The following is a 27,399-nucleotide window of genomic DNA, read 5'->3' as shown; positions in this document are numbered from 1 at the left end:
TGTGTTGGAGCCTCTACATGCTTCCCTTAGCGTTTGGCCCAGCTCCCTGTTGTTCCTGATTCCTGTCCGCTACCTGGTCCCTACTCCTTGTTCCTGGTTCCTGCTTCCCCGTTACACTTTAGTTCCTGTGTTCAGACTGTCACCTGCGGTCACGCCTACAGACCTCTGCCAGTACCATCTCCTGCCTACTGCTCCTGCCACGCCTCGCCTGCCGTCACCAGCAACCAAGCCAGGGGTAGCGACCTGGGGGTCGCCTGCCGCAGCAAGTCCATCCCGCCTTGCGGCGGGCTCTGGTGAAAACCAGCGGCCCCTTAGACTCCGCTCCCTGGTGAGGTTAGTGCCATCGCTGGTGACGGTCCAGTGGATCCACTACTCCAGGCGTTACACATAGCAGGCAGCACAGGTTCAGCACCTGGTACTGGCAGATGTGCCATAGCCGGCAGCACAGGTTCAGCACCTGGTACTGGCAGATGTGTCATAGCAGGTAGCACAGGTTCAGCACCTGGTACTGGGAGATGTGCCATAGCAGGCAGCACAGGTTCAGCACCTGGTACTGGCAGATGTGTCATAGCAGGCAGCACAGGTTCAGCACCTGGTACTGGCAGATGTGCCATAGCCGGCAGCACAGGTTCAGCACCTGGTACTGGCAGATGTGCCATAGCAGGTGACACAGCTTCAAAGTAGTCAAAGTGGTCGAAGTCACACACAGGAGGGTTGGCAAATTACACAAGGGAACAAAAACAGCTGTTTTCTTGACTTTTTGCTTTTGTTCTGCAGCCATATACAAGTTGTACCTACTGTAGGTATTTGATATACTGTTTTTGCATTGTTTGCATGGGGAAGTGACTAATCCATTGAGTCATGTATTTCTTCACATCATCTGTTTCTTATAAGGTGGTTTTAATCAGAGTTTCGGAAAGCTGGATCCTGCATACATCCAGAGTTGAACTTGCTGAACTGTTTGGTTTAGCAGCATTCTCTGGATGCCACCCTATGGCTGCCTGGAAAACATGGATACAGCTTATAGCTAGGTTCACTCTCCGTATCTTTTGAATTAATCACGGGCATTGTTGCATTTCTATGGGCTGCCAACCCCTTGAAAACACCAATCAGAGGAGCTAACAGATTTGGTCATAATGTGCAACAAGAGCTGGAGTTGTCCAAAAGAATAGGTTGGCCCTGAAAGAAGTGTCCAAGAAAAGTTATAAAAAAAAAGAATTCTACATATTTGGGAATAACATTCGACAATAATCCAGCCTTGCTTTAACTATTTGGCTGCTGGTTTAAATAAATTCCACTGTCTGTTTGTAATTGATTAAAAATACTATTTATTTTGTTTTTTTTAAGAATAATTTTCATTTCAGATTTCATACATAAGTGTTTGACTCGTAAGTGTTTTTATGCTTTTAACACTCCAATCTCTATAGACACTTCACTTTGGTCTTGACATATCAAGGATTAACTCTTTTCTTTCATTGGCTCAGGATTTAGTGCCTTTCTTCTGAATTGTTTACAGGTGTTCTAATCTCATTACAATTTTTTTTTTGGCCGACTGATTTATGAGTTGTAAATTGCTAACACACAGTCGCTTTTATTTGAAGGCATCAAAGTTTGCTTCTCTTTGATTGCAGCTCAGAAGCTCTCGCTATCTGTGATTATTATCTCCAAAAAAGATCTGTATTTTTGCCAAGATTTAAGGGGTCAGGTGGAATTTGATGTGGTGGAAATCTGCATTTAGGAGGTTCTCAATCAACTTTGCATATATCTGAGTGAACATGGCAATTAGCTATAAATATGTGTAAATTAATGTACATGGCAAAAACACGGTAATTAATGTTTAAAAAAAATCCTCAACAACTGTCAGGGAGGACTACAGAAAGCGGACATACTTGTTATGGGAGAAGTCTTGTCAACACATTTTACAGTATGATTACAAGAGACTGTGAGCTACGCTTAAATTGTAAAATTTCACATCCAAATTTTCACGAGGGGCATGTGAACGTATTTATCAGTTAACAAAAGTGTTGACTTCTTTATATAGTTTGATGTTCTTATATCTGTTGCTTAACATATTCTAGAGGCCGTCATGACAAAGAGGGCCGTTGGTACGTTATTTTAGTTCAGGCCCTTTTGGGTGTGGGTGAAAAAAAAATGCGTGTGAACAACTAAAAATACCTGTTTGCAAAATAACGTCTGTGAATAATTGTCATGAACAGTAATTTGACGTCTGTGCAAACAAAAGTCTGTTATTTATTGCACTATGGGAGAGATTTATCAAACATGGTGTAAAGGGAAACTGGCTCAGTTGCCCCTAGAAACCAATCAGATTCCACCTTTCATTTTCCAAAGAGTCTGTGAGGAATGAAAAGTGGAATCTGATTGGTTGCTAGGGACAACTGAGCGGGACCCTGCTACGGCCACTGACTGGCTGAGTGGACTGTACACATCATGACCCGGGTCCTCGCTCAGACCAGGAAGCGGCCGGGGACCGGAGTGGCAGTACGCAGCGGGGGAGGTAAGAACACGTTGTTTCTTTTATCCTTCCCAGCACTTGTTAAAAAAAAACCTCCTTTAACTAATGTTGTCTTAGTATAGTTGGACTATATGGGAATGTGAAGATACCCAGAGATTTTTTGCACTAATGTAGATATTATTGATGAGCGAATATACAAAACAGTACAGTCTGGGTTTGCGAAAACCCTGAATGTTTAGCCTTTGACTACTGGTGGCTGTAGAAAATGGATGCAGCCCTAGTACTGCCTAGAAAACGTAGATACAGGACCGGAAATCCAACACTGAGCATTCAAGGTTTCGCGAACCCTAACTTACTGTAAATTCGCTCATCTCTAATAGATATGCTAACATCGGGGGTGTATGGCATTGGCTTATTCCCCTCTCCCTATTGAGAACCAAGCCACGCATGCAAGTGTATGGGGGAGGGATGGTCAAATAGTTAGTTCAGCCTACAGCTAACCCATATAGCCACCCTAAAGTACAGAAGAGGCTGCCAACTGTGATATTATAAGATCCATACATCTTAATGGTTATGGCATAAATTACATATGTTGAAGAAAAGTAATTTACATTGGTTTATGATTTACTTGCCGACATTCATTAAACGGATTCGGAGTGATATCCCCCCCATCTCACTAAGCACCATTCTAAATATGTATTACTGGGGCCTCTGCTCTCATGTATACTTCTCTGCTGATCACTGTCACTGCTGATCACCACTTCCTACAGCAATAAGGTTTGATCACAGCAATACAGAGTCCAGCACTACCTTAGATCTCGGTTTTGATGACCTCTTTTCATGGCTGTTTTGTACATTCTAGCGGTGACACTCTTCTAGTCCTGTCAGTTTATCATTAGCACTGCTTACATCTCCCGTATTTTTTTGCAGTGATTCATGTCATTTTAGTCACTCTGTTGGGGTTCAGCTCCACCTATAATTGGTCTCAGCCCTTGATATCTCTGTTGAAAGATGTTGCTTTGAGCTTTTCTGATGTCTCATTTTTCATCTTGCTAATTGGCACAGTCACATTAAGTCACATACTGGTTCTGTGTTTTTTGTTGTTGTTGCTTTTTTAAAGCAATTCTTGACAAGTCATATAATACAGAATGGTCTTATCAAGACCCTCAATGATATCTACAATGAAACGGTCCATCGGTCATTTTAAATGACTCCATTGAAACAATTATTGATAACCCCTTCTCCTGTGTGATCATTCTAAAATATCTATATGAAATCAAGGTAGAAAGTCTTTTTTACGTTAGATTAGCTAAACAAAAATATAATTTTAATCAGTTTTAGGTCAGCAGTATAGGATCCCCACACTGGTTATCACAGTGCTATCATAGTGCCTGCTTAACGGCCCCATTACATGTAGCGATTATCAGCCGTTATCGCTTTGTGTGATAGAAGGCAACGATCAGCAACATGAACACTGTTGACTGATCGTTGTCTTTCAACATTTTGAGAGACAAACCACTAAGATAGCATACCGATAGCATAGGAGCGGTGGCAACAGACCACCCCTATCTCCTATGGGCTCTAGATCAGCCGGGGAGCCCCCCCCCCCCCCCCCCCCCCCCCCCCCCCCCCCGCAGCTTCCCCACACTTCCTCGCTTGCTAGGTTGGCGCCCGCTTGCTCCTAGAGATTGCTATGTGTAATGTGTAATGTGTAATAGGGGCTTAAGGAATCTTCCAATGGATTATACCCTGCAGACGTGAAGTGAGCATGCATCCTCATGGGAACAGGCTAGGTGGATAATTGTTCAATTGGCCACAGTACATTCATTTGGGCACTTAGGGGGGCATAATTTGCAAGTGAGGTCCTTAAGGGAGTATGATTTTTAAGTGGGGGCACTGAGGGGATGCCAAGTGAAGGCATTATTTCTTATTGGGGCCACTAAAGGGGTATTAGTAGACATTTAAGGCACTAAGTAGTGGCATCTAAAGGTGGCACATTACTAAATATTTGCACAAATGGAGACATTAAGGGGGATATCATAACTAAATGGGGGTACAAAAAGGCATCATTACCAAGTGTGATGCACTATGGGGCATTATTACTGAGTGGGGCACCAATATGTAAAGGGGAATTAATACTGAGTTGTGGTCACTAATTTTAAAGAGGGATACTATGGGGCTGTAAGGAGCATTATAACTGGGGGAATGGGGGGAACTATGGTTCATTATAACTATGTTGGGGCGCTAAGAGGTCACCGTTATTGTGTGGAAGGAACTTGGGTGCCACCAATAGTGGGAGGACACTTTTACTGTATGTAGGTACACCATTACTGTAGGGTGCACAAAAGAGGTACCATTACTGTATATGGTACATAGAAGGGCTTTACTAGTATTTGGGGCAGTAAGGAGACACTATTTGGGGCTAAGGAAGGCTCTATTCCTATTTAGTACACTAAGGAGACCTGAGCGATCATCATGGTGATCTTGGCCAGATGGAGGACAAAAGAAAAAAGTAATGACTCCAAGAAGTCACCTGTAAGGGGAAGAAAGAGAGCGGACACCATAGGGGCCAGAGAAGGAACTGCCTTGGAGAAGGAAGCAGAAAGAGCAGGGAAGAGGAGGTCTGGGCTGGACTGTGGTAACTGCAGGTGTGCCAGCAGTGTGTCTTCTAGTGTTGTCTTCTGATGGGGACCTGCTGTTGGCATAACATCTTAAAACAGAATCAGAACACCGCCCAAATAAACAATGTAGCCGAAAAAGAAAAAAAGCAAAAACACATACAAGCATAGCATATTTATTAATTTAGGTATTCATGAAAAGGTCATGCACACAGTACAAAAACAGAGAAATACAGTATACATGTTTATTATATGTAAAAGTAAGGCATCTTAATCCATTTTTTCTTCTGTTCTAATCGAAGAAGTCATCAAAGTCATCACCTTCAGCTTGATTTGTCTGTGGTCTGAGAATGGCTTCAATATCTGAGCTGCTGTCATCTGATTCTCCCCAAAAAGCTGTAAAAAGGCATAAAAACCGAGTAGCTGTCAAACCCAAGACTGCACATTACACACACACATATATATATATATATATATATATATATATATATATACACATATAAGCATAACAGTATAGCAGGTGTAAGCATTCTCTGACAGCCATGTATAATAACGCACCATAAAACCTGAGAAAATACAGCAAATACCTAGGCTCTCTGCAGTATCTTATCACCTAGACAGGCTATGAATTACCTTGCTTCCCCAAAAGCAAAATGATAGTGTTGTGCTAAGGTCACACTTGTAAGAATTGGAAAATAACCAGGAAACTGCTGAACACAATACAAGGGAGCGTGTCACTCAAATAGCTGTACTATTATCCCACTGAGACTACATAGAATACGACTGAGTCAGTAACAAAGGAAATGTGTCCCTTACAATTAGGGCAGGATAACATGAAACGTTCCTACCCTTGGAGACTGATGACAGGCATTTGATATTTATTGTGTTGGAGGAACTATTTTAAATCCTTAGAAAGTGAAGGTATGAGCAGAAATGCAAGGATCACGCGCAGAATGGGATTCAGGGACGGACAGCATTCATGGCTAATAAAATAGAATGTTACATACACAAGGCTCTGAAATAAATACAAAGAACCGAGTCATGGGTCAGCATTTTGTCACAGTTTTTTTTCTATTATATTACTACATTTTATAAGTATTACTTATTGCTACAGTATAAAAATCCAGAAAACAAAAGAGCCGGTGTCACATTGCAACCTATAAAAACATTAATTAGATGGCGGCTTTGTGCTGAATAGGACAATGCCTTCTAATGATGGAGATAATACAATAAGGGAAAGGATTGAAGCGGTCGGCTATTTCTCACCTAATTCTTGCTCTTATACATGAATGGTCAGCAATAATGTGTTTTTTAGTTTTAATCAAAGGATTTCTCGTTTTTAACTACAGAGTGGCTGCCATCCACCATCCCTATATACAGTATGTGTCAACCAACAATAGGATTTCCTACAAGCTAAGTACACTATTGAAGAGTTTTCAGCTTTGTACCTAATAAGATGCAAAAACTTTCTCCAAGTCTTTATAAAAAAAAAAAAAAAGGAATGTGTGTTGCATGTGCACTATTCTCACAATTGTACAAGGCTATATTATAATCCACTGGAAACTACCTTTTGTGTACACACTTTTCTTTCTTTAGCCCGTGTAAGCTGTCCTCCTAGGTTTTTCTTCCCCCCAAGAGCTGGCATGTTACTCACTGTTCCTCTTGCAGTTATGCCTGATATCTATACCAAATATATTAAAATTGATAAAAGCAGACACAATCAACTAATTGCTCATTTCTTGGATGGAATTTACCAAGAATTTACCAAGGTGCTACTGATGAAGAGTTTGATCATCAATATAAAGTGTATTGGGGCCTACCGAGGCTTCACTGACAAATTATGTCAGTGGGGATATGGGTCAAGCATGATGGATTTTTACTGTCCTTTGTCCTTGTCCCCTCCTTGGACAGAACAAGTTTGTTTGTGGCAAATGTTTATGTGTATGAGGAGGACGGAAGAAATAACTGTCGGCCAAACAGTTATTGAAGGTGTACAGTTATCTTTAAGTTATCCGGGCTGTAGCACCACTATATCTCACCATACTGTATGCACAGTGACCTTTCTGATTATGTAGTATGGTGAGGCCTAGGAGTGCTAGGGTCTAAGAAATGATGGACCTGACCTGACATGATTCACTGCCTAAATAAAGGCTATTTTAATGGAATTAAAAACACTGACACGGGCAACAAAGGTATGTTCTGAATGCTATTATTGATATCTATAGCGTAGTGCCGCCAGCTCAGTAGATAGTTAGGGGGTGACAGACTCACTTGAACCCCTTAGTGACTGTGGATGTGGCTTTCTACGGTGGTCTTTACTCAGCTTAATTCTGACCCGGTCTTTCTACAATGCGGTCAGAATCAGTGTTTGCGGTGCTCCTATGCCCAGGGCTGTGGAGTCGGAAAAAAATGCACCGACTGCAGCTTTCAAAATTTTATAATTTTCATATTCATTTTATTAATGCTCCTCATTAATATAGCTTGTTTATCAATCTAAGCCCCTTATTTATTAAAACTAGAAAAACCCTTTCTCACATACATTTAGTTTCCTTCATATATCAGTAATAAAGCACTGGCCCTATTAGATGAGGTGGTTGGGGAGATGTTGGTGGTCACTATTTGGCAGAGAGTCCATTGTGTGGGGGAAGATCTGTGCCGTTCTTTTCCTAGATGATGGATGATTGTATATAAGCATCAATGTAATGTAAAGATAACCTGTGTAATATAGCCATAAGTAGTGCAGCAGTAACCTCTGTCCTCAATGTGGTGTTTTCTCTCTGGGAGAAGATTGTGTGTTTTTCTTCAGTGTGCTATGGCTGCAGTAGGCTGTGTGTGTGTGTTCTATGGCTGCAGCAGGCTGCGTGTGTGTTTGAGAGAGAAAGAGGCAGCAATTAAGGGGGTATTTTGGGAAAAATCCAGGAGGGACACAGGGTGGTGGGATCATAATTAAGAAGTCCTATATACCTGTCCCTGTGCCCCTGCAGTGCAGCATCACGGCTCATGGTCCCCTGCCGTGCTCTCGATCCTATGTTGTCATAAACAGACTTACAAATGCTTGCTCAGCCAATCTGTGAGTGAGGCGGGACACAGCTGTCATCACTGACTGGCTGAGCAGGTAGTTCCTTTGGGGCTGCGATGATTCAGGAGCTCAGATGCTGACAGAGAGCTCACAAATCTGGGCCTATATCTAACCCCAGGATGTGGTGGCTAGAGACTAGCTATATTCACTGCACACACACACACACACATACAAGAATCTGCTTTATATTTTTGCCTTGTTCACTCAAAAGTCGCCTCAGGATCATGTAGGAAATTAGTAAGAAGCTGACAAGATCACCATGACATGTAAATTTTTTGGGTGGATGGCAGAATCTGCCTAAGCATAGAATGGAGTCTATGGCACGGGCGGAAAGTCAAGCGGGAGGGAGCGAGGGTGAGTAGCGCAATCTGTGGGATGTAATCCGCAAGAATTCCATAGTCGCCTATTCCTCAGTGTGAACATACTGTACCCTTAAGCAGTTCTTGTGAATTCCATTGGTTGTAAATGACGACCTGAGGCCTTACTAGGCCTTTGTGGCTGCCATCTGGGATCTGCAAAAATTTGTGATTCTACAGAAAAGTAAAAAGCACAACAAAAATCCCCCCCCCCATAATCCTTCATTATCCTTCTTTTTAATTCTTGAAAAACAAAACGTTACACTAGAAAATGTACCCAGCGCTGCCCGGGTGTAAAGTGTCAGTGTGTTAATTAGACTTGTTCCAAGGTCGCCCAGGAGGCCAATCTATGCCCTTGTTTTTAAGGGGAAATCGCTAGGAGCCCTATATACCCCTATATACACTATATACCCGGACAGTTCTGCACTGTTTATGTAAATTGTAGCTTATGCGCATTAGAAATAAACTAAAAACTTTAAATCCTAAATCCTAAATACCTATAAGACTGTATACAGAGACTGGTTATATACAACATTGGCAGTTTTATATACAGAGCCTGGTTATATACAACATTGGCAGTGTTATATACAGCCTGGTTATATACAACATTGGCAGTGTTATATACAGCCTGTTTATGTACAACATTGGTAGTGTTATGCTGAGCCTGGCTATATACAACATTGACAGTGTTAGTGGAGGTCCTGTATACCTGTAGTATATAGCTGGTGGAGGTCACGTATACCTGTAGTGTATAGTTTGGGGTTCTGTATACCTGTAGTATATAGTTGGTGGAGGTCCTGTATACCTGTAGTGTATAGTTGTGGGGTCCTGTATACCTGTAGTGTATAGTTTGCCCCCCCCCCTGCCGACTGCAGACCATAAGTAAAGTGTGTGTGCAGAAGATCTGCAGCTTATAATAGTAAGTGCATACACAATCCTGCATCATCATAATCTGGCCCTCTTAGGCTTTACCTTTCATCCTTGGTGAGGACAACACAGAAGAGGTTTCTAATACTGTAACCCCCCCCCTTGCAGGTAGCCCATACTGTATACACTCCCACTTGCAGGTAGCCCCCGTACTGTATACACTCCCCCCTTGCAGGTACTCCTGTACTGTATACACTCCCTCCCTGCTGGTATCCCCCATATTGTATACACTCCCCTCCGCAGGTAACCCCCATACTGTATACAACCCCCACCCCTGCGGGTAGCCCCCATGCTCTATACACTCCTCACACTTGCAGGTAGCCCCCATATTCTATACATCCCCCCCGCCCTTGCAGGTAGTCCCTATACTGTATACACTCCTTCCCCACAGGTAGCCCCCATACTCTATACACTTCCCCCCTTCTTGCAGGTTGCCCCATAATGTATACACTTTACCCCCCCCCCCCCCCGCAGGTAGCCCCACATACTGTATACACTCTCCCCCCTTCATGTAGGTTGCCCCATACTGTATACACTCCACCCCTGCAGGTTGCCCCAATACTGTATACACTCCCCACCCTCAGGTAGCCCCCATACTGTATAGACTCCCCCCTTGCAGGTAGCCCCCATACTATATACACTCCCCCCTGCAGGTATCCCCTATACTGTATACACTGCGCCCCTTGCAGATAGCCCCCATGCTGTATACACTCCCCTCTTCAGGTAGCCCCCATGCTGTATATACTCCCCCTTTAGGTAGCCCCCCTCATGCTGTATACACTGCCCCCCTTCAAGTAGCCCCCATGCTGTATACACTCCCTCCTTCAGGTAGCCCCTATGCTGTATACACTCCCTCCTTCAGGTAGCCCCCATGGTGTATACATTCCCTAACACCCATTACTGTATACATTGCCCAACACATGGCAGACTCATATCCCGCTGCGAGTTTGGCAGCAGCAGCCCCCCAGCCGCTGGAGCATATACATCACTTGGTCCCTGCTCCGGCTTGCTTCGGGGGTTCCCGGAAGTTCCCACTTGGCCAATCAGTGCACTGCCCCGAAGCAAGCTGGAGCGGGGAGCAGGCAAAGTGTATGCTCCGGCGGCTGGGGGGTTAGTGGGGCAGGCTGCTGACAAACTCGCAGCGGGATGTGCATGTGAGGTGAATGTCTGCCATTGAGTGCACAAGTCAGGGATATTCGCAGTGAGACCCACTGCGGATTCGCCCAGTGTGTTTGTACCCTTACTGTATTTATTTCTGTGGATCTGTTGTGAGGCAGCTGGCCCTAGCAACCAATCAGATTCCAGCTCCCTGTGATCCTATTGGTTTCTAAGGCTTCCAACTGCCGTTTCTCCTGGGCAAAGCCGCAGCACTAATTATATCACCTGTGTGTGCAGTGTGGAGATTTTCCCATTCATCTCTATGGGGCGCTCTTTCCCACCCCTCTCCCCTCCTGTACATCTGGCAAGGACAGGACCTTCGCTCTAACCTTCCTGGGCACCCAATGTATCTGTGGGCCAAATTTGGGGTCAAACGGTTCAGGCGTTTGGAAGTCTACGTGACAGACAGACAGACTGACTTTGATTTTTATGATATAGATGTATGGCTGCATGTGAAAATGTCCAAACTATTAAAATGACGACGTGATTCAAAAATATGTGGTGTGATTATAGATATTTAAAGCATGCAGTTTAACAAAAAAAATACAAATAGAGTATTGCTGTACTTGTACTGACCTGACAAATACAGATAACATGTCAGCTTTCTAAATTTTAATGCATGGTGAACATTGGAAAAAGAAAAACACCTGAACTTGCTTTCACTGTTTAGGCAGCACAGTCGCAGACCTATTTATGAGACTGTCTCAATCACATGACACAAAGCCAGAAAAGTACACGTTTAGTGCAGACTTCTCCCGGCTCATTATCCTGAACGATTAGACCTCGGCCTATAAAACCTTTTGTAAAACACTCACCTTTAGACTTCATTTTGTTAGGCCCTTTGTTTAACATGAGATTTGTTGCCAGTTTACTTGCATTTTCTTTCCTGTAAAGGAAGTTTATACAAAGAACATAGTGTTCAGTAAAAATACAAATTCAACTGAAACTTAGCTAAAACTACACTTATTGGACTTGTTAATGAATATTTTTTCAGTTATAAAATGTCATACTACAGCTATACCAGAGTCGGAGCTCCTTTATTTTACTGCATCCTATCATGCAAATTAAAAATGTTGAGTTGCCTGATGTCACCACTAGGGGGTGCTTAATGAAGACAGATGTATACAACCCCTACTGAACTTTGATCAGTTCACATATGGTATAATTGTACTTTTTATTAATCTCTACGCTTGTCTAAGCTGGGGACTGATTCTCAAACAACCATGAAGATGTATTATAAAAATATTCTGCACAGTTTCAAAAAACTATTTTTTAACAAAAGTGTTATTTGCTAAAAAAAAAAGAAGCCTATTTTATTTGGAGTTTTTAAAGCATACTTTTTGTTAACCTGGCCATACACAGCCTGACAAAAATAGAAAATTGCTGCAGCAAACTGCAAGTGCCATATAGATTTTTTTTTTATGAGGTTTCTTAGCAAACCATTTGATCAAATAGAATGTACCAACTTACCACGCCAAGGTGAACCCCAGAGAGTTGGACCTACACTAGCAATGGTCTCTTGCATTTACATAAATCAAATAACATACCACTCTATGATCACCAAAGACTGGACTGGACCGGACCAATAGTACTGAGCATTCTCTTGTTTTTATGGCTATTAGATTTTCAAGGAGGCTCACGGGCTGTCACATGACCTGATGTTTATCATGTGATAATAATCACCTGATGATAACCGCCTTGTGTAATAAAAGGCAATAATCAGCCGACATACGGCGTGTGTAATAGCGACAGCAGCGAGCGGGTAATGAGGAGTAAGCGAGCGCTGACCTGACAGGTTAGCGCTCGCTTGCTCCTGCTGATCGCCCCATGTATTAGGGCCTTAAGGAAGGATAGTCTTTCATAAGTGTGACAGCCGTAGCAGACAGGGAGTGTGTGCAAGGACAGTACAGAACTACCTTACAAAACAAAGAACTGCAAGCAAGTCTAAATAGAGGCAAAGGGGCACATTTATAAAACCTTTTAAAATCTCCACCTTTTCCGTGGCGTATGGATGGCTCACTTGCTGGGGGGGTAGCAATAAGGCGGGGAGGTGGTGTGGCCCTCTCCCATACCTAATTTATCATGATTTATGCTTGGAAACAAGTCATGGCAGAAATTTACACCTGCTCTGGAGCAGTTATGGATTTCTGCACCCACCATATGGCAGGCACAAGTCCTGTTGGATTTACTAAGAGGCGTATGTTTCTTTTTAGCTACAGCGGTGTGAATGAGGGTGGGGCTTACTCCAGTCTAAACAAATGTCCCCCAGTGTCTATAGGACGGGTGAGGAATTATGAAACTGTAGTCCTTCACATTGGTAATTTCACCAAAAGTAAGCCCCGGAGGCATCAAAACAAAGGTACTAAGCAGAGCTGGGAAAGATATAGCAACCCCCCCTCCCCAAACAAAAAGAGTGCATATCAAACGGTTTCCAAAAATAATTAATACCACCTATGCTACTTACAAAATGAAGCAGGTTGCTGGTACTTCTGTTTTAAGGCTGGATTTCAATACACATAGGTATCCATTTGCTATATACGCTTCTATGGATACAATTAGCCCTTAGGGTTACTTTGCATTGTCAGCTCATGCAGAAGGGCCCAGGCCGTTTAGAGCCTTCGATTTGTCTCCATCCGTATGGAGAGGAAGCAAAGATTGCTTTCATGTGCACTGGAAGTCTTTTTGATCAAGGTCACATTAAATTCATTTTGATCTTTTGTATCCAGTATGTATGATGCTATTACATTGCTAAGAGCATTCAGTAACTGATCTATTAAACCAAAATTAATGCTATGGATCTAGCAATTCTGGAAGGAGCTTTATTTGTAGATTATTTTGGCCACAATCAATGATCTGACCTAGTAGTTGGAACGGACCCACTCTGGTCTTCTGATCCCAATGGGACAGATACCTGGATTCTGAGGCTGGCCGTCAGTTTATGAAGTTGCCACTAACCATTATGTAAGTCCCTGATGCGAGGTAAATATATGCTAAATTAGGTGATCCCCTCAACAGCAGGTGCCAGAAAGCAAGGGAATATGTAGCAGACTACTTTGCAAGTCCTACCTGGCACTGTGGGGGATGAATAAGTATGGACTGGTGGCATTTATCATTGATTGCACCAGAAAACTGATGAATTATCTTCAAGGAGTGCGATTATGAAGCTCCTCACGACACCCCTATGTTGCAATAACGTTCGCCATTTGGACCATTCAGTGAGAAGCAAAATGGAAAAAAAGACAGGATACAGGAGGAAAAAATACAAATAGTAAAACCCCTACACATGTATAAATTTTTTATTGACCTCAGGCTCTTCAAGAGAGGGCAGTACCCAATTTAGGATCCTCATCTCTTAGTGGAGTGGAAGACCTGTCCTGATCTGCATTACAATCTACTGATGAAGTTACTGTCAGGTTCCCTATCAATCTCTTGCTGCTTTCTCGAAGTGGGACGAACTGTGAGCAGCTTAGTGTCAAGGCAAGGAGACACTGATCAAAGTGTGCAGTGATAGTGAGGGAATCATCCCCTTATTAGCTTAACCTGGCCAGCGGAGCTCCAGACTCTGGGGCTGTGATGCGCCTAGCACTCACACCCACCTGAGCCTAGCACTCACAATCCCTTAGGGTACTATTACACGGAACGATAATCGGCCCGATTCGGGCGATTATCGTTCCATATAATAAATACAACGATCAGCCGATGACAACGATCATCGGCTGATCGTTGATATAGGTTCTGACCTATTTTTGTCGGGCGCCGACCGCGTACCGCTACGATATACATTACCTATCCACGTTCCAGGGCTGCTGCTGCGGTCTTCTTCTCCCCGGGTCCCGCGCGCTGTAACGTCAGCGGACAGGCCACTCAGCCAATCACAGGCCGGGACCGCCGCACCCTGTGATTGGCCGGGCGACCTGTCAGCTTACAGGCCACTCTGTCATTACAGCGTGCGGGACCCGGGGAGAAGAAGACCGCAGCAGCAGCCCTGGAACGTGGATGGGTAATGTATATAGTTATGCAAGGGCTGCAAGGACATCGTTACCATTGCCCTTGTTTAACGATTATCGGGCCGTGTAATAGCGCAGTAAATGAGCGGCGATCTAGCAGATCGCTGCTCATTTACAGGTATTATCGGGCCCTGCTCGGCCCGTGTAATACCACCCTAAGCCTAGCACTCACACCCACCTGAGCCTAGCACTCACAATCCCTAAGGGTCCATTTACACAGAAAGATTATCTGACAGATTATCTGCCAAAGATTTGAAGCCAAAGCCAGGAATGGATTTGAAGAGAGGAGAAATCTCAGGCTTTCCTTTATGACCTGATCTCTGTTTATAGTCTGTTTCTGGCTTTGGCTTCAAATCTTTGGCAGATAATCTGTCAAATAATCTTTCTGTGTAAATGGGCCTGGCACTCACACCCTGCTGAGCCTAGCACTCACCCCCTAGCCTGACATTCACACCCCCCAGAGCCAAGCACTCACACCTCCTAGCCTGACACTCACAACCCCTAAGCCTGGCACTCACACCCACCTGAGCCTAGCACTCACAACCCCTAAAGGCCCTATTCCACGAACGATTATCGGCCAATATCGGCCGTTACGGACGATAATCGTCCCGTGGAATAAAAGGCAACGATCAGCCGACATCGTTCTTGGAAGTCGCTTGTTTTTTTTTTAACGTTGAAAAACAAACGACTCACACAGCAAAGATCTGCTGCCACCGCTCCGCGGAGTAAGATGGGCAGCAGCAGACCGCTGCTGTATGCTGTGGGCAGCCCCTCCGCAGCTCCCCACACCCCTTAGCCTTATACTCACACCACCGCTATTCCATGCGGCAGCAGCGAGCGGGGAACGAGGAGCAAACGAATGCTAATAGCGCTCGTCTGCTCCTCATAGTCGCCCCGTGGAATAAGGGCTTAAGCCTGGCACTCACACCCTCCTTAGCCTAGCACTCACCCACCTAGTCTGACATTCAAACCCACCTGAACCTACAGTAGCACTCACACACCCTATAGCCTGACACTCACAGCCACCTGAGCCAAGCACTCACCCCCTCTAGCCTGACATTCACCCCAACCTCAGCCTAGCAGTCACACCCCCTAGCCTGACACTCACAGCCACTTGAGCCTAGCACTCATATCCACCTAAGCCTAGCACTCACACCCCCTAGCCTGACACTCACAGCCACTTGAGCCTCGCACTCACACCCACCTGAGCCTAGCACTCACACCCCGTAGCTTTACACTCACACCTGTCTGAGCCTAGCACTCACACTCCCTAGCCTGACACTCATACCCATCTGAGCCTAGCACTCACACTCCCTAGCCTGACACTCACACCCATCTGAGCCTAGCACTCATATCCACCTAAGCCTAGCACTCACAACCCCTATAGCCTGACACTCACAGCCACCTGAGCCTAGCACTGACACCCCCTAGCCTTATACTCACACCCACCTGAGCCTGGTACTGACACCCCCTAGCCTGACACTCACAGCCACCTGAGCCTAGCACTGACACCCCCTAGCCTTATACTCACACCCACCTGAGCCTGGTACTGACACCCCCTAGCCTGACACTCACAGCCACCTAAGCCTAGCACTGACACCCCCTAGCCTTATACTCACACCCACCTGAGCCTAGCACTGACACCCCCTAGCCTTATACTCACACCCACCTGAGCCTAGTACTGACACCCCCTAGCCTGAAACTCACAGCCACCTGAGCGTAGCACTCAACCCCCTAGCCTGACATTCACCCCAACCTCGGCCTAGCAGTCACACCCCCTAGCCTGACACTCACAGCCACCTGAGCCTAACACTCACACCCCCTAGCCTGACACTCACACCCACCTGAGCCTAGCACTGACACCCCCTAGCCTTATGCTCACAGCCACCTGAGCCTAGCACTCACACCCCCTAGCCTTATGCTCACAGCCACCTGAGCCTAGCACTCACACCCCCTAGCCTGACACTCACAGCCACCTGAGCCTAGCACTGACACCCCTTAGCCTGACACTCACACCCTGTAGCTTTACACTCACACCCACCTGAGCATAGCACTCAGTCATCTGAGCCTGACACTCACACCCACCTGGGCCTAGCACTCACATCCCCTAGCTCGACACTCACACCCACCTGGGCCTAGCACTCACACGCCCCAGCTTTACACTCACACCCACCTGAGCCTAGCACTCACATCCCCTAGCTCGACACTCACACCCTCCTGAGCCTAGTACTCACACACCCTAGCTCGACACTCACACCCTCCTGAGCCTAGTACTCACATACCCTAGCCTGACACTCACCCACCTGAACCTAGCACTGACAAACACCAGGGCTTAGTACTTACACCCCAGCCTGATACACCCACCTGAGCCTAGTACTCACACCCGCTAGCCTGACACACAGACCTGAGCCTAGCGCTGAAAAACACCAGGGCTTAGTACTTACACCCCAGTAGCCTAGCACAGAGATCTGACTATTCCTTAAAAATGGCAAACAGTGAACTAAATTGTGAAATTACTGTATCTTGGGAATGTGTGTGGAATTGGGATACCAAAGACTACAACAGTGCTTCTCAATTCCAGTCCTCAGGCCTCACCAACAGGTCATGTTTTGAGGATTTCCCATACAAAGAACACCTGTGATAATACCTGATGCACTGAGTATTATTATATCACCTGTGAAATACTAAGGAAATCCTCAAACCATGTCCTGTTGGTGGCCATGAGGACTGGAATTGAGAAGCAATGGAGGATTTGGAGAATTTTTTATTTTCTGTAGTTTTATAGGGAGTTGAAGATCAGAGTATTTCTTAAGTCAAACAAAGGTAAAAAGTATTTCTTTTGAAACTGTGGTCAAAGAGGACTGATAATAACAATGATTCCTTTCAGCTTAAACATTCAGTGGGTATAAATGTGGGTAGAACTTTTATCTTTATATAAAGAAGAGGAAGGTCACTATATATTTTTTTTTTTAACAGCGGCATCACCTTCCAGGCCCCTGTACATATGAAGATAACAGGGGTGTAAATACTGAGCACGAATAAACAATAAACATGAATACAATGAACACAAGCTTAGTGACTGACTAACACAGAAGAGAAGGCCCTGACCGCAAGGGCTAATAGTTCACAACTGAAAGGTCAAAAAGGATAGAATGTGGGAGTATGAGCTGCTTATAGAGTTGTGTAATCTTAGGTATTTGCACATATATTATTAGAGCATATCTACTAGATGAGAAATCCCTGCTAAAGAAAAATATGTATATTACTGCCATCTAATGGTTATTTTTAGGAACTGCAAACAGGACCAGGATTAACAGAGGGATGCAGAAAAGGTCTGATGTGTGCCCGGTATGTGCTATGTGCCCACTATAAAACACCAAATGATGACAGCAAACACATGTAGACCCAATTAATAAAACACAAAGATCTATTACAATCCTCTTCCCTATAAAGACTATAAAATCTATGTAAAACGTCTACAGCTTTGGGTGAAGGTTTTACATTTTAAGATCTTAAAACTCTGCATGGATTATATGAGTGTGTAGGATCTTATTAAAAACTAACTACAAGTAAATTATATATGCAAAATGATTATAGCTTTTATTTATAACAGAGCCATAACTGCTATGCCAAATCCAATGGGGGTGGGGGATATATTTGACAGACTGAAATATTATTGTAGAAAAATCTGAAAAGAGCCTAAACTCCTCAAAGTTTACTGCTATATTAACGCCTTAAAGTTTACTTTAGTTTTTATGTGAACATATATAAAAAAAAAAAGTAATTTACTATTCAAAGGCTAAAATTTACCCAGAAAAATTTAAATCCTAAAGGTAATAGTGCTGTAATAATTTTCACTTTAATTTAATAAGGGAAGGTTCCAATATATTTCAGGCAGGTCAAAAATAATTATAATATTTAATAATTATATATATATATATATATATATATATATATATACACACACACAGGATTCGCTATAATAGATAATAATATAGGATATTTGTTATGTATTTATATTATGCATTACATAGGATTTAGCAGAATGCATAATCTTGTATAAAATGAATAATTTTACTCTTACTGTACATATATTATCTCCTCTCACCCAAGGGCTCTGATCTCATAGCTCAGCATGGCTCCGTATCTAGCGACCTCCTCTGGCTTGTTCATTATTACACAGACAAAATCCCACACAAGTAAATTGTCTGCCAGCACAGGCTTGTAGAATCTTAGCCCTAATCCACAGCGGTCAGTAAAGAACATCCCAGTTACCAAACCACCTAACTATCCCTGTTTCTAGGTTTTCCTTAGCTTTATGTGCCGTTCATTTTACCTTGTCTTCCTTCTGATAACTAAGGGCAAGTGTTTTCCCCGCTGGATTTATGTTGTTTCTTACAAACGTTTTATGGGAAAGAAACAGAATGCATCTTAATGGTGGAAGGCCGAGCAGCGCGTACTGAAGAGGAGGAAGCCGGCATGTTCTCCCCGCACAAAGGGGAACAAGTGGTCTTTACTCAGAGAGCAGTGTCCTATTAAGACTCACTTCTTTGCACATTACGCCTTTTATCCCCATTCAACCACAAAATGATTTTGCTATAGGAAATACAATGGCGGAAAAAGATTTACATTGAATGAATCTAATAATAAACTGTTGCAGATCTTGCTCCGTCCCTTGATTTTCTAATACAATAAACATCGGATTCTATTAAGTTTCTTCCTCTAAAAAGACATAGGACGGAGGGAGGAAGAAAAAAAAATGAATATGAAAGAACTCGATTCTTTCGGTCTCCAGTACCACAATAGTGAAATGAGCATGTTTAAATGTGCTAAGAGTATCTCTTTGCATCTTTTATAGCTTGTGTGTATTAATCTGTAAAGCTTATTAAAGCAAAGTCATTGCTATGCAAAGCAGCACCCAATCCCTTTCTCTTGCTTTTCAACAGAGTACAGTGTTTAGCCAATAGGACTGGCCCCCTGCCCCTCATTCGGCATTCATAACATGCAACATTTGCACAATGTATCTCTCAAAGGCTTATGAATAGAAGGCCTTAATACTCATGTAAACAACTGCAAACCAATTACTTAATGAATCAGACCCACACATAATGAGGTGGCAGACAAAGAGCTATAAATGCATTTTTTTGCGCCCAATCCTCTGCTTTAAAGTAAAATCCCTCAGCTGTAGTTTGGACTTAACTGGCACATCATAATTATTGTCTCTAGGACATCAGAGGAAGCCATTTTTTCTTTTAATTTAGGTCCAGCGGGGTCCGCTTTGATGTCACTCATCAGCTCGCTGACAAAACGCAGCAAAGAAGACTTTTTAAAAAGTAGCCCAGCAATAACAGCACTGTTATGTTTATTTTCAAGTACAGGGTTTTTGAGACCACTTGTAAAAGCAATAAAGCACAAGAAGTGACTGCCATAAGTGGAATCTTTAAAAGTAAGCCTAGAAGAAATTTCGCTGCATGTCAATCACAAATAAGTGAGCACCTGAGCTCCCCTGCTTTCTGTCTACACCGGAGCGTCTCTTTCACCAACTTAATCTCTCTCTTCCAAGACTGATGTCAAGTACGCCTAACCATGTGTTGCCGCTAAACTTAAAATAAAAAACAAGACTATTATCCCTCAGCTGTTAGGGAAATAAACTTCAATGGTAACAAGGACGGCATTATGAGGCACTTTAAATAAGGATGTGCCATATTACAAAGGACGGAGACAGAAAATCAAAATAAACTCGCTTAACCAAGTAGCTAGCGTGCACCCGTGGGAAGAGGATGGCGGCGTTGTCAGCTATTGATTGTTGGCAGTGTTTGGGGACGTAAAAAAAAAAAAATTATTCCCAAGAGAAAAAGATACTGATGGGATGGAAGGCAGATTGTGGAGGAAAACAGGCAAGACCACTTGTAGGGAAGGGAGATCGTGGAGGAAAACAGACAAGACCACTAGTAGAGAAGGCAGTTCCTGGGGGAAAACAGACAAGACCACTAGTAGGGAAGGGAAATTGTGAAGCAAAACAGACAAGACCACTTGTAGGGAAGGCACATCGTGGAGGAAAACAAACAAGACTACTGGTAGGGAAGGCAGATCGTGGAGCAAAACAGACAAGACCACTTGTAGGATAGACAGATCATGGAGCAAAACAGACAAGACCACTTGTAGGATAGACAGATCATGGAGCAAAACAGACAAGACCACTTGTAGGGAAGGGAGATTGTGGAGGAAAACAGAGAAGACCACTTGTAGGGAAGGGAGATTGTGGAGGAAAACAGGCAAGACCACTGGTAGGGAAGGGAGATTGTGGAGGAAAACAGACAAGACCACTAGTAGAGAAGGCAGTTCCTGGGGGAAAACAGACAAGACCACTTGTAGGGAAGGGAAATTGTGAAGCAAAACAGACAAGACCACTTGTAGGGAAGGCACATCGTGGAGGAAAACAAACAAGACTACTGGTAGGGAAGGCAGATCGTGGAGCAAAACACACAAGACCACTTGTAGGATAGACAGATCATGGAGCAAAACAGACAAGACCACTTGTAGGGAAGGGAGATCGTGGAGAAAAACAGACAAGACCACTTGTAGGGAAGGCAGATCTTGTGGGAAAACAGACAAGACCACTTGTAGGGAAGGCAGATCTTGTGGGAAAACAGACAAGACCACTTGTAGGGGAGGCAGATCTTGTGGGAAAACAGACAAGACCACTAGTAGAGAAGGCAGTTCCTGGGGGAAAACAGACAAGACCACTTGTAGGGAAGGGAAATTGTGGAGCAAAACAGACAAGACAACTTGTAGGGAAGGCAGATCTAGGATGGGGGAAAAGGAGCAAGTATTTTTCAAAGATGGCATTTCGGATTTTATGCTAGAATTGTTTTCTTTTTTTTTTTTAATCAAAATGAATACTAGTTAGGTTATTGAAACAGACAAAAAAAAATTACATAAGATTTCTAATAGCAGTGACTGAAACCGGGAGTAAATCCTTTAGCTGAATAGACCAACCTATGTTGTGCGGCTGTGTCAGTACAGTCCAGCGAAGATCTAAATACTTTCGGCACTCCCGGCATCATGTATCATTATGATGGTCATTCGTTCCATTTGCGCCTCACCGTCCGCCATTCCATTTTTCACCGATATGTGTGAATGCCCCCTTAGCAAGCAACAGATTTACCAGACAGCCCGAGTTATTGTGATAAATCTGTCACATTCATGGACTTTCTAGTTTGGCCGTGCAAGGATGCAAGCGAGCGCCCATCTGCTTATTTGCAGTGCCTTCAGAAGGCAGGATTAATTGTGCACCATTTAAATGTATTGCTACTGGTCACATGCCCTGTTTACACAGGGAGATGTGCGGCCGATAGCAATGTATTTTAGCGCAGCACAAAAGATGCGATAAGCAGTTGAGTGGGCGTTTTCCCACTTCTTGGCTGATCACTGACACTTTTATACTGGCCAATTATCAGCTGAAGGTGGGTTTCCAGTAACACTCCTTGTCCATAATCGACCCATGTAAAAGGGGCTTTAGCGTGCACTGCCGCAGACACTGGGAGGGATAATTGAAATCTGCAAAACTTTCTTACAAAAACTGCTCCATCCCTGGTCTCAGGCTGTGTGCTTTGCTTTGTGTCATACAATTATTTTTTTTCTTGATATTAAGATATAATATAATTCATATTCACCTAGGTACAAAGCTGTTAATACTCACCTTGAGTATTCTGACATAAATGTAAACCACACTACAAAACCTGAGCCTTCACACAACAAAGCCTATAGGCAACCAACAGCACCCACTGTTTAAAAAGGGGGACCCCATTTTATAATAACTAATAAGACACTAATAAGACATATGGAACATATTATCATCCCAAGGACAGAGCCTTGAACAGTTTGAAAGGGGGGGGGGTGTCTCTTTGGGAGACAGGCTGTAGTATTCTGACATATAGTTAGCATGTTACTGGTATATGCCGTTTTACATTAAAATTTTTGTATATTTTGCTCCCTTGAAGGGACAAATATACAAAAATCAAAGCACAACATAGAACTCCAGCCAATTGCCAGCATATTGCTGGGATGTTCCCACCATTGCGCATCATTACCATCCCTATTGCCAGCAGTATTCTATTTAGGCAAGAAAGAGTCCACAAGCCTCCCCTCTGCAGAGGGTCGGAGAGCCAACGGGGAACAGACCAGAGAAGCTGGCTCACACTCGGGACATCAGGAGGGTGAGAGGTACATCAGCACCAATCTATGTTTGTACCATTCTCAACCACAAACAAGCATTTGGGCTGTACCAACTATCCTGCCACCCTCTGGTGCTAGTAACAGCATTAAGCATGAACTATCACTGTTACAGCAACATAAGGGCACCACACTCGGCCTAAGGCTGTCAATACTGAACACTTGTTGCATTGCTAACCATACCTTCTATTCTAGGCCGTCTCATGTGGACAGTAAGGAGCCCTGAAGTTTCCATAAATAGTGGACAGTTGCTAGTTATTGTACACTGCTATAAGGTGAACATCAGAAAGATGCACTTCGGTGGGTGGTGGTCAATGCTTTTCTATCACAAGTGAGATAAAGTATTATAGTGGTCTGATACTAACAATAAAGAAACACAACGGTAGCATCAAGTAATTTACTACAGATGTGCATAAAATACATCCATGCGTATCTTACTTTTTAATTACGTAAAAACATTTTCAATAATCTCTTACGTAAGGTGTAACCATTGGATGATAGAGGACAGCAGACCTGGGGATATCAGTTCCCTGGAGAATATTCTCCCTAGTGGCATCAAGCAGCTGTGGGTGATTGATCACTATTCACATTTACCGTAATGAAATATAGTAATAGCCAAAAGTTAAATTCTTGAACTTGATCCCACATTCTTCAATTTATGTAATAGAAATGACTCTACTCATGGGGAAACAACTAGAATATGATTTTATAAATCTGGTTTACAAAAGAAACAGACTAAAAAACTTGGAAAATCCCCATTAACCACTGGTGCAATGTCTAACTTGGGACTCATAAATTTGCTCGCACAGTCAATGTGAAAAGACCAACTGGCCTCAAGAATATATTTATATAGTATAATATATATATATATATATAGTTATACTTATATATACATAGTAATAGTTTGCTAAACAGTTTACATGAACAATGACTGGAACACATCATCATTTCCTTAATGGCTGCCATCATTAGAAAATGCCGTTATTGGGGCATAAGGTATATAAAAGTACATCCCCCCCCCCAAAAAAACGTAAAAATAAATGTAGCATGTATTCCATTTTAAGCAGATAAGTAATAATATTTTATTATTTTTTAATACATTCCCCACGAGCAGAAGGAGTACTGATCCCTTTGCAGAGAGTAGCCGTAGTAGATATAAATACAAGGCTTTATCTGTATATATAGGATTACTATAATACCTTATTCTAGCAGTACAATCAAGCTCTTGTCTATTACAAAATCTTGTGTATTAAAAGAAAAAAACAGACAGGGCAGGGGTGGTGGGAACATAATAAAGAAGTGATACTTACCTATACCAGTGCACCTGCAGCGCTACCGCTCAACGTCAGCCTCCGGTCTCTAAAATCCCTTGGTTTCTATGTTGTCATGACCCGAATGGAACTCCCCACTCAGCCAGTGACATGCAGGGGTGACCCGTCTCAGTCACTAATTGGCTGAGCAGGGGGGTAACGTCACAGGATTTGAAACTTCTGGACACCGGGACGGGTAAGTATCACATTTTTATAATACAATACAATATTTACTTTTCTTTTTTAATACCGATAGCAAAAAAAGCATAACTTAAATGTTACTTTTAAATGATATGATTCAGAGTCTGCCTGTGTATATAAACGTTATTTAAGGGTTTTATTTTTGGTTTTTATTTTTTCATAAAAAATAAGGGAAGGATAGAAATATAACACTGGCGAAATGCACAGAGCACATTATTTCATCCTTAAAAAATGCAAGGCCCACGGAATGAACTGCTTGATCAATGTATTATGTACAATAAATTGTTACTGATATTTCCTGCAATTACATGTCTCCAGATCCTACTTTTTTTATTGACTAATGCTGGATTTGCTTTTGATCCTGCTAATACATGAGACCCATTGAATCCGGTAAGTGGATTCTCCCTAATGGTATAGTCTTTTATGACCACGCATGATTTATGTGGATCAGCAAAAGGAAAGGGAAGAAAAATACATAAAATAAAGGAAGCTCTATAGCCAGTCTTCAGGCCGGCACAGAGGAATAATTGCTCCAGATAAATATATCACTGTACTCCACAGACGAGTGTTGTGGCTGTAGATCAAATTTTGATGGGTTTTGCTGAGTGTCTATGACTTGTACATTGTACTGTCCCTTTCTTAGCTCATCTGGAAAGTCCATTAATTAAGTGGCAGCCATCAGTAATAATTAACATAGTGTTCTGGATGTGTAGCCATTGTAATGTTCACTATACAGAGACATTTCTTTAGTCAAGTAGATGGACTAGTCACTGTTGATATAATACAAGCGTTACTAAAATGCAATATGAAAAAGAGCTGTCAGCAACCATAAGTGGTGGAAATATCACTTGTAATGTTAGAATTTAGAGATTTAGTCTCTTTTAACACAAATATAAAGGGTTTGGCGTTTACATTTAACAGCGCTCAGGCTGGGCTGAAAAAAAAAAAGTAAATCCACTCATCCTCCGCCACAAAAACTCCAAAGGTTCCCGGCTGCTTAGAATTTCCTTGTGACATCTTGACAAACGGAGATGTTTAGAGGTGATCTGTCTCAGCCAGTGATTGGTTATATGGGCACTTCCTTATTAAGGCCCAGTTCACACTGAGCAAAAACGGCGGAATTCCGCGGCATGTCAATTCTTTAAGCGGAAAGCGGCAGTAGTGGATGCGCGTGTGCCCTCCCATTCGCTTACTGCAGGACACTGAGCACGGGTGAGAATTCTGCCGTTTTTGCTCAGTGTGAAGTGGGCCTTAGGGAGGAAACCAGTAAGTGGTGAGCAGCAAGGACCAGGCACTGTGGGAACAGCAGCAGCAGGGGAGCAGGAGTACAGATATTTTTTTTATAGCTCAGTCTGGCAACTTTTAAAAAAAAAAAGAGGAAAAAAAAATGCCAGACAACCCCTTTAAAGAAACAACATTAACAAAAATGGTTAGGGAAGCAGACTAATGCCTCATTTAGGGTTTGCACGTCCTTAACTGCAGCCATTTACTTTAGTATACTAGGTGAGCAATATACACTGGTCAGTCTGACAAGTGAAGTAAGTAATACTGATCATTACATTACAATGACACCTGTCAAAAAGTGGGATATATACGAGGCAGTGGTCACTGTCAAGCGAATACAGTGCTCGACAGTACTCGAATTTGATGTGTCGGAGGCAGGAAGAATAGGCAAGTAAAAGGCCATGGCTAAGAACTACATGTCTTGTGGGTACTGCAGTGGTTAGCTTCCAAAAGTTATCTTAGGATGGGCAAAAAAGATGGGAAAACACTCAGCAGAATGTGCTGTTGCTCTGCAAAATTTGTTCAGGAAAACCAAGTCTGATCCATGGAAGCCAAAGATTGCAACCTATAGAACTAAAAGAATATGCTTCGAACATATTGGTGTCACATACCAAAAGAAACCTTCATAGATCTTATGGATTCCATAGCTTGACAGGTCAGAGCTGTTTGGTGGGAAAAAGGGAACCTGCAGTATATTAGGCAGGTAGTGCTATGGCTGATCAGTGTATAGATGCAGGATAGATAGATAGATAGATAGATAGATAGGAGATAGATAGATAGATTACATAAATATAAGGCAGCACTACTGAGCAGATGCATGTGATAAATTAAAATATATTGATGAAAAAGCTAGATAAAGAATAATGATACAAAAGGGTAATAGATTTATGTGTAGAAATGGGATGTAGCTCAACAAAGTCAATGTATGATGATTTGGACTTAAAGGTGAACTCGATCAAAAAGATTTTCAGACGGCAAGAGGAGCGTTTGTAAGGCAGTACCTGAATGAGCTTGGGTGGCTGTATAGTAACTGTACAGTGGCTGTATAGTAACTAATGAAAGTAACTACTCTGAAACTGGATAAGGAGCGGGTATAATAAAGCCGCAAGGGAATTTATATAAGAGAAGTAAACCAGCTGGATGTTATTAAGGATTATTCAATTATACCAATAAAACAAAAATACTGAAAAAGCAAATATTCCTCAACTTTACTCATCCAATCTGATATCTCTCCGAATGATGAATAAATAAAAGTTGCACACGTAAAAGGAGAATAATCCAGTATGACAATATAACTGAGCATTTTAACAGCCGGACTGTCAAAATGGCAGATTTAAAAATCTTCAAGCGAACAGGACTATCCCACAATACCCGACATGACCCATGGTTAAAGGTGGCGCTGTTTCTGCAATAGGATGCTGTTCTCAAACCCTGCAAAATTCCTTCAAAGATAAAATAATATTTTCTTTAATGCTTCATCTGTGCGTCTGTACTTATGTTTCTATATATGAAAAACCTCACATTTACTTATACAGAATAGGTAGTGATACACACATTACCTTGCAATTGCTTGAATTGTTTCTTTAGTATTTAGCATTGTTTTTAATATGGTAGTTTCATCCATTTACATTAGAGAATAAACACAAGGACACTTATTTTTGCCTCTTTTCTTCTTTCTTTTTTTCACCTAGGTGGTGGGTTTAATTGATTAAATTAATGATGGCTGCAATCGAATGGGCGGCTAAATAGGA

General features: G+C 42.7%; 1 protein-coding gene across 2 annotated transcripts in view; it reads right to left on the bottom strand.

Annotated features, from left to right (window-relative positions):
- Positions 1–5,265: 5,265 nt before the first annotated feature.
- Positions 5,266–27,399, bottom strand: part of KIZ (kizuna centrosomal protein) — a 102,026-nt gene continuing 79,892 nt past the window's right edge. For both annotated transcript variants that reach the window (XM_069954224.1, XM_069954225.1), the window contains 2 exons: positions 11,427–11,497; positions 5,266–5,487 (listed from right to left, as the gene is read on the bottom strand). In XM_069954224.1, the coding sequence (XP_069810325.1) occupies positions 5,384–5,487; positions 11,427–11,497 (175 nt within the window). In that variant the 3' untranslated portion in view covers positions 5,266–5,383. The remainder of the gene's footprint in view (positions 5,488–11,426; positions 11,498–27,399) is intronic.

Source organism: Dendropsophus ebraccatus, chromosome 15, assembly GCF_027789765.1.
Source record: "Dendropsophus ebraccatus isolate aDenEbr1 chromosome 15, aDenEbr1.pat, whole genome shotgun sequence".
Taxonomy (NCBI): Eukaryota; Metazoa; Chordata; class Amphibia; order Anura; family Hylidae; genus Dendropsophus; species Dendropsophus ebraccatus.
This window is presented reverse-complemented; position numbering and strand designations above follow the sequence as displayed.